General features: G+C 36.4%; 1 protein-coding gene across 4 annotated transcripts; it reads left to right on the top strand.

Moving 5' to 3' along the window:
* The first annotated feature begins 497 nt into the window (after positions 1–497).
* cdc42ep5 (CDC42 effector protein (Rho GTPase binding) 5) lies at positions 498–7,725 on the top strand. Of its 4 annotated transcripts, none has more exon segments than NM_001045846.2 (3): positions 498–627; positions 824–892; positions 4,059–5,624. In NM_001045846.2, a coding segment is annotated over 1 exon segment (888 nt). In that variant the 5' UTR covers positions 498–627; positions 824–892; positions 4,059–4,066; the 3' UTR covers positions 4,955–5,624.
* The last annotated feature ends 1,064 nt before the right edge of the window (positions 7,726–8,789 follow it).

The raw sequence follows: 8,789 nt of genomic DNA, 5'->3' as shown, positions 1-8,789 counted from the left end.
AAAAAGATTGCCTTTTAAAATGTCATAATTTACAGATTAACTTAAAATGTCAAACTTTTCGTTGTGGCCTTGCACTGATAAAATTGATGTTGAAAGTGATAGGTGGAGATACAATACAAAACAGAACAGGTTCAGCTTCAGTACGCTCAAAATGTTGACAGACTGGATTCCAAACTGTTTTCATTGTGTTTCATCCATAGCAATAAACTCAAACACACTGTACAAACAGTTCTACACAATGCCCATAACAATAACTATAACTCTCTGATATTAGAAGTCCTCTCCTCACTTTAAAATAAACCTTGTGTCATCCATTTTTAAATACAGACCCACATTTAAATCTAGCTCAACATAATAATGATAACAGAAAATGTCGACGATTATTAAAAGGAAAATTGGTGTGAAATAGTTTTGTTCTGACGGAAGAAAGCAGAGAGGAAAGGCAGACATGCGTCAGTCGCTACTTTCAGCTGGAGCAAAGCGCTCCCATAAAAGTCACGTCACTTCCTTGCCCATCCCTAAAGGAAAAAAAGAAATATCGGAGAGAACAGCGACGCCAGAAAAGTCTGTAAAAGAAGAAAAACGAGGATATTTAAAGAAGCTATCGCTTAAACGAGGAACAAACAGGTACAAACCTATTGACAAGCACACGGTTATCAATGTAAGTTCAGTTCAACCGTTTTATACGAAATCAATTCGACTCACAGTTGGGCGCGTAACGTTAACTTTTGGCTGCAACTCCCACTCCAGAGAGCTTCACTGGTTTAAACTGTGCTGGCTGATAAATTAATTCACAAAAAATATAATGTTTGCTTTATTACAGCTTTACTGGACAGGAGGACACGTTCCTGGGGGGAAAAGGCAGGTCTTCTGCTTAAAATTAAGACCACTGGTAAGAGTTTAAAGACTGCAGTCACACTGTTTTGTTTAGAGGAAATACGTATACAATGTATTTAAAAGGTTTCTTTAAATAATATCTTTCAGCAGAGCAAACCTTTAGTATAGTCGATTTCATACCCGTGGTCAACAGATCTGGTACAGATGCCTGAACTGATCCTCTTTCCAGCTGTTGCAGTTGTTTATGAATAGGTCACGTAAACGGGGTTTTCTTGAACAAATCAGCCTCTCATATGAGACCAAACAGGATATTAACAAGCATTAAAAAGGGGAAACATGTTTATTCTTACGTGTTTTGTCGAAAATATTGAATATTTTATAGTTCGCTATTAACATGAAAACAAACGTTCGTAGGCTCTACAAAGTATTACAGTGAGTGTTTGTAAAAAAATAATTGTAGCTATTTAAATATTAAATAAATAAAATATTTTAAAACTAAGTTTATATCTTATGGTGGGTTCGGTCGTTGTCTGAGATTTGTGTCTCGACCTCGCGAGAATGCTGGAGGGAAGAAGGCATTTAGCACGCGCTTCACATAACAAGTCCGAGCTTGGCTTTCGGCGTCTGTCAACTGCTCTTTTTAACAAGCTTTACGCAATCGTAGCTCCTGCTATGATTTCATACCTGGAAATATAAAAATATACAGATCTAAGACAACGAGACGTTTATCTCGTCTCATCTCACCTCACCCACTGAGTTCCACTGAATAAGATGAGGAAAGAGATTTAGAAACATGTTTTGCACATTTTATATTATAAAACGTTTCTGATACTATATTGAAAACATAGGCAACAACATATTTAACAATTTTGTCCTTGTATAACTGTATTAAAATGAATTTACATCATCTCATATATTCTGAATTAATAACGATGTGGAATAGTAGGCCTACTTCACAATGGAAATTAACCCATATTTAATGCGCATTGTGTGATAAATATAGGTAATTTGGGGCAGCTTCAATGTTGGTGTACTGTTTGAGGGCTTTAAAATGAAAGCAAAAGCTGTAACAATAGTATACTGGTGAAGCAGAATTGGCTAATGCTCCAATGTGTTTGTATATCTGGAAAGAACCAATTGCTTTCTATTGGCGTGCTGTTTTAGCATTAAGGTACAGCATGCAGCCAGGGATGTTTGTGTATGAAATGGCCAGTCAGAAGTTATTTTATTTGACAGAGTACACTCAATGGTCAATATGCTGCAAAAGGTTTTTGTTCAGTACTGAGTTAGTGTAATCAAGGTGCGTTGGAGAGAGATTTAATGATTGTAAAGGGACAGTATGAGATGAACTAAAGTGAGTAATAGTTTTTTTTGTTATTATAAAGGTGATGTACTTTGTTGGCTATAAATAACCCATTAAGAATTTGAATATGTTTTGTATATCATGCTGCTGAGAGGATCAACAATCACAACACAGTAGTCAATATAAATTTGGGCATGATCTCCTTGTATAAATGCAAGGTTCAGTCATAGCCTTTGATAGATGGGACAAAATATTGTGCTTACTGCACAGTATTATATTAAGGTTGTTTCTTTCTTCTATTGAATGTGGAATATATTTTGAAGAAAGCTGAAAACCTGTAACCATTGACCTCTATAGTTGGAAAAACAAACACTATGGAAGTCAATAATTTCAGTCAATAGTTATCAATGATTCCAAGTTTCTTCAGAAATGTTAATTTTGTGTTTAACAGAAGATAAAAATGCTTAAAAGTTTAAAGGGTGAACTGTCTCGCTTCCTGGAGGGCTGCAGCTCTGCAGTTTTGCTCCAACCCTAATCAAACACAGCTAATCCAACTAATCAAGGTGTTCAAGACTAACAGAGACTAGGTGGTTTAAGCTTAACTATGCAGAGCTGCAGGAATTGAGTTCGAGACCATTTATTGCAAACTGCTGGCCCTCGGGTCATTTGCGGACCTCCCTCTTCCTTATTCCGACCTGCAACTGACTTTAAAATATAACGCGAATCGGCCCACCAGAACATATTTTTTTGAATCAGTCATTGTTGCGCAGTCGCATATAGCCACTTGTGGTTTTGACCCCCCACCTACTGCACATGTGCTATATATCTGGGTTACTTTCAGTTTCTCTCAGTGTATGTAGTCAAGAGTAAAGTGCATTCAGATTATTTCTGGGGCTGATTTAAATGTTGAAATATATGTCTGAAAGTGCTCTATTTTACTAAAGCTCTTTCTGTAAATATTTATGGGTCGTTTGATTATAATACATTTTATATCATTTGTATTTTGTTGTACAAACACATCTCCATGGCTTACATGTTATGCTGGTGGTGTAAATATGATCATATTTAATATGAATATAAATATTAGACTCAAATAGTCTCATTTAATAGATTTTCCTTATATGCTTATTAAGATTTGTATAAGAATGTTCATTAATAAGGTTTTACTGCTGGCTGAATTAAAAATGTCCCCCCCCCTTCTCGTAGTTTTACAAAAAAGAAAGATATTGAGAAGAGCAATTTCCAGTAAAGTCACTAAAGTTACTAAATCTGCTTTCTGCTGTCTTACGCTATCTGTTAAACTTTTGGTTAAGCAACAACTAATTGGGACAAAATAATAATAGTTATTATGTCTATTATTTAAACTACCTCTTCAATATATACAACAAGAAACAAACAGGAGCTTTGACTGCATCTACTCTGGGGAAGAATGTCTGAGTGCATCAGGTTTCCACTATTTTCTTGTGCTTGAGTGTTAAAAGTCAGTCACTTTCATTTCAGTCAGTCATTTCAGTTCGAGACTCCCTGCTTTAATGTAATCTAACCATCAACAAACATTACATACATGACAATATTTTAATCTTTGTTAACATTAGTTATTGAAAATAACTCATTCGTTGATTCACAGTGCAACTCATTTCCTCAAGCACAGTTTTGGATTTTGATTAATGTTGTAATTAACAGTTAACTATCATTAATAAACGCTGTAAAAGTATTGTTAAGTCTTAGCTGATGCTAGAAAATGGAAACCTTATCGTAAAGCGTGACCAATATATCACATCAAGCATTCTTACTATTTTCCAGAAGCACCCTTAGTGATTTAATTCAGTAACTGGATTGGATGTAGTTTAATTATAAAACATATTATTGCATTGGAAATGTTTCTTACACCGTTTGACTTTGTGATTTTGTTCCTCAGTTGCAACAATGCCTCTCCACAAATCATCCCGAGCCCCTCGTCTGGACCCCACCATGATCTCAGCTCCTCTGGGTGATTTCCGTCACACCATGCACATCGGTCGTGGTGGAGACGCTTTTGGGGACACCTCCTTTCTGTCCAGCCATGGGCCCTCAAGTCCAGATCCCAACACCGCTCAACCAGTCACGGCCACCCCCTCCATGACTGAGAACCAAGACATTGAGACAAACCATAACGATGAAATGAAATACGTGGAAGATAGCAGTCCAAGCGAGCTCCGACATTCCGATTCAGTTTCTTCATTTGACCTCGATTTGGATTTAGGGCCTTCGATTTTGGGAGATGTTCTGGGAGTGATGGACGGACTGACGATGGGTTCTTGCAAAGGCAACGAAGAGGTTTTTACGAGTGGATCGAAAGATGCGATGATGTCATCAAGAAATGTTGGTAATGAGTTGAACGAGAGGATGAGAATGGAAAGCTTGAGCAGAGAGTTGAGAGACGAGCAGCTGAATGAGGTCAACGGCATCAAATCCAAAGGGCTCAGGCCTAAAGTGCGCTTCAGCGACAAGCGCGATGAGATCATCGGTCGTCAGGAAGTGATCGAGGGGCTTGAAGCTGAAGGAGAAGAAATGAGGCCAAATAAAGGGATGCAGGAGATAAGTGGGAGGACGGCTTTCGATAATGACCCGAGACAAGAGGAGATGGTTAACCGAAGAGAGGAAAACTCTCCGAGCCTTTCTTCCTCAGCGAGCTCAGAATATGAAGGAGTCTCACCGCTGGACAGAAGGAGAGAAGACCAACACCTTTCAGATTCCGATTCAGAGGAGGAGACTGCCAATGGAGAACAGGGATACACGTTTGAGGACGAGCTTGATGATGAAATCGGGCTTTAAGAGGACATTGCAAGCATTTTGAGGACCAAAAAGAAGTGGATGGATCAAGTGAACTGAAGCATTAAAAAAAAAAAAAAAAACAACCAGCAGGGAGAGAAAATTACTTCTTGAGGACAATTTGGAACTCTCTTTTATAGCCTTATGAAGTTTACGATTGCGTTTACTCGTTTTCGGATCTATTTTATGAGAAAAGGACGGTTTTATATTTTTATTGGATTTTATAACTACATATTCTGAAAGTCTCCCACGGACGGTGAGATAATATAAAAGAATAACCCAGGAAACAGTCTTACAAGTACGTCTCCCAAGGTTTAAGCTGTATAATATTGAACAGCAAATCTTCCACTTTATAGATCTGTTATGGGGCACTTCACCTTGTTCAGGTAACTGGAAACCAATTTAATCTCGATTTAAAGGAAATAGCTGGAGTTCATAGAAAACTGAAACCAAAGGGGGTGTTTACACACACATCATTGTTCAACGCCAAACAAGTCAAAGCCATTTTGTTGCCTTAATGCAAACACAAAATGGGTTTCAAAGTGCCGTTGTTGTTCTGTGTAAAAAAAAAAAAGAAAAAAAGAAGTGATTTTATGACAATTGTGGAATCACTCACAATTTGCTTTGAGTAACCAAAACAAAAATGCTGGACTGCAAGACAATAGCTGCGTCCCAAATAGCATACTTATAGACTATTCTACGCCATTTTGTAGTATACATAGTCTAAGTAGTGCATTCACACTAAAAAATTAAAAATAATAAATGCACTTTAATTACCCGGATGATGCACTCATTCAGCTGGTAAAGTGAAGTGTGTAATGATGGACACTTCACACACTCAACGACCGCAGCTTTGCTCACGAGGCGGAAGGGGCGGAGGTATCAGGCGCACATGTTTGATAACTATTTATTTTAGATGGTGAAAATTCTCCTCTGAGAGTGGTTATAGCACCTCCTGTTAGTGAATGCGGTTACACTCATGGCAGGTATTACTTGGTATTTTGGTCATTTATTTCACTGATTTGGCAGCCGTCAAACGTCATCAGGGAAATGGTTTGAATTTCCGCTTAGTAAAAAAACATTAGTGTTTCATTTGGGACAACACTACATACATATACTAAGCTGTTGAGTGTGTAAGTGCATAAGTACAGTGCATAAGTGTATAGTGTGCCATTTGAGACGCAGCTATAGTGCACAGGCGAGTGGTGTTTCTTTAAAAAGTGGCATCGCTACCTTCTGGCCTGGCATGCATATTACATGCATAGTCATTTGTGTGATTTGTTTATAAGTGGCCTTGAACCACAAAACCATTCATGAGGATCATTCATTATCCTTGGGCTTAGATCCTTTATTCATCAGGGGTTAGTCAGCACAGTGGAATGAACTGCCAACTTATCCAGCATATGTTTTACACAGCGGATGCCTTTCTAGCTGCAACCTAGTACTGGGAAAAACCTTACATGCACACACATTCACTACGGCCAATTTAGTTTATTCAATATATTATAGCACATGTCTTTGGACTGTGGGGGAAACCGGAGCACCCAGAGGAAACCCACGCCAACACCCTCTACACAGAAATGCTAACTGACCCAACCGGGACTTGAACCAGCAACCTTTTTGCTGTGAGGCCACAGTACTAACCATTGAGCCTCCGTGTTGCCACTAATGAGGGATAGTTTATTGGAGATCATCTAAAAGCTGAAATAAGAAATAATCTTACCATTAATGTATAGTTTGTAATAGGACAATTATTGGACGAGTAACAACTATTTGAAAATCTGAAATCTGAGGGTTCAAAACAATCGAATTATTGAGAAAATCTGCTTTAAAGATGTCTGAATGAAGTTCTTAGCAATGCATATTTCTTATTAAATATTACATATTGATATAATTAGGGTGGGAAGTTTGCTAGATGTCTTCATGGAAGATGATCTTTACTTTAATGCTCTAAATATAACAGATAATTATAACTTGTATGTATTTTTGGCAATTCTCACAAACTGAATTGCTTTTGTGGTCCAGGGTCACATATAGAAGTAAAAACTTTTACATGTTTACTGCACAGTTGGCATGTAAATGTTCCCTCAGAATAACAGCTGTTACATTTTAAAAGCCAAATACCACATACATTACCAATAATTCCTGATATTATTCTTATGCACAGTGCCTTAAATGAAGATGTTTTCTATCTTCACCTTGCCTATTTTCACTGAAAAGTAGCATTTCTTTTTGTGTAAGGATGCAAGGTTGCTGAATGCATTCACAAATGCTGGAATTTTTATTACATAAGCATACATATCTTAAGAAATGAGAGCAATCCGATTGCGTTTTTGAAGATGTACTCGTTTAGAAATGGTAAAAAAGAAATGTAAACTAAAGTTACACACTACAAAATAGTCTTAAAAGCTAAACAAGTGCATAGTTTATAAACTGTGAATGAATAATGATGATAATAATTATAGCTCTTGACCACTTTATAAAGGGAAACATAGAAAGCTTTTATTAGGCTGGATTCATTTTCAAAAGCTGTTTTTATCTTGCTTTCACATTTGTTTGGTTTGAATACGTATACTAGACAATCAGTCATCATTGTACACCCAAAACCACTCAGTTTAAACCATGTAGACTGGGGCTAGACCAAAATATGTAATTAAATTTTTATAAAACTATTTGTGGCATGTTGTATTCTTTGAATGTGCATTTGTGTACGCGTACTGCTTTATTGATATATATCTTATTTTAAAATCAGGTAAATAAATGAATTCCTGCTGTATTTTACTCACGCTGGCATTTTTATTTACATTGGATAATAGTGAGAGAATTTTCAGGATGGTTGAACAAACATAGTTTTAAGTTAATTTTACATTACACTACATTTATTTTTCTTATTATATTACTATTTTTAAGTGTCAAATAATTGACCCAAGTTATTTGTCTTGCATCGTTGGCTGTAGATCAAAGTATGAAAGCGAACAATTGCTGGAAGTGAAGTTGAGTAATAACAAAAATGTCAAAAAGGGCCAAAAATGTAAACAGGCCCTTTCATCATACTTACACTGGAGGGCATCCTTCCATATCTAAACCATTTCCTCTCTCCAGCTAGAGCCACTGGAACCACAAGATAGCGGTTTTCACAGCCCTAATGGAAAATTCAGAGCACTTAGTGGGTGCATTATAACACATCAATTGAAAATAACCTGTCGTGATATTTAATATTTGCATGTAGCATGATTTTTATGTAGCTTATCGTATATTTTCTTTAGTCATCTTTAAAGTTGGCCATTCAAAACAGTTTGAGGGTGTTGTACACAAAATTCCAACTCCTCCAGCTCCAGGCTGTATTTAGCGGCTTTAGATGGACTTAAATATTTCTTTGTCATGTTCACTGCCTGAAAGAGACCGACAGATAACACTTTTCTGAAAAAATCTTTTGGTCTGTAGAGTATGAGCATGTAGAGTTGAAACAGATTTTTTTTTCTTCTTTTTAATAAAAAAAACAAAACAAAAAAACATCAAAATCTGATGAATATTATAATATTATACGAGTAAGCATGGGCCGGTATAAGATTCTGATGGTATGATAACCTTGGATAAAAATATCCTAATATTAGTTTCCTAATATAGTGATTACTTCTCTAAAGTATTTTAAATATCTGGTAAAAAAAAAAAAAAAAACAAAGACTTTTTTTCCCCCTTTGAACACAACAGATTTTATTTTGAGGAACATTTCAAATATTTTGTAAACATGTCAGGCTAAATAGTTCTGCTGTCTTTATTAGTTTCAAAAACACAGACTTATCACATTTTAAAACAACTTTGGATATATTTTTCTGCT

The sequence above is a fragment of the Danio rerio genome, chromosome 16, assembly GCF_049306965.1.
Source record: "Danio rerio strain Tuebingen ecotype United States chromosome 16, GRCz12tu, whole genome shotgun sequence".
Classification (NCBI taxonomy): Eukaryota; Metazoa; Chordata; class Actinopteri; order Cypriniformes; family Danionidae; genus Danio; species Danio rerio.
Note: the sequence above shows the minus strand (reverse complement) of the source record. Positions and strands in the feature narration are given on the sequence as shown.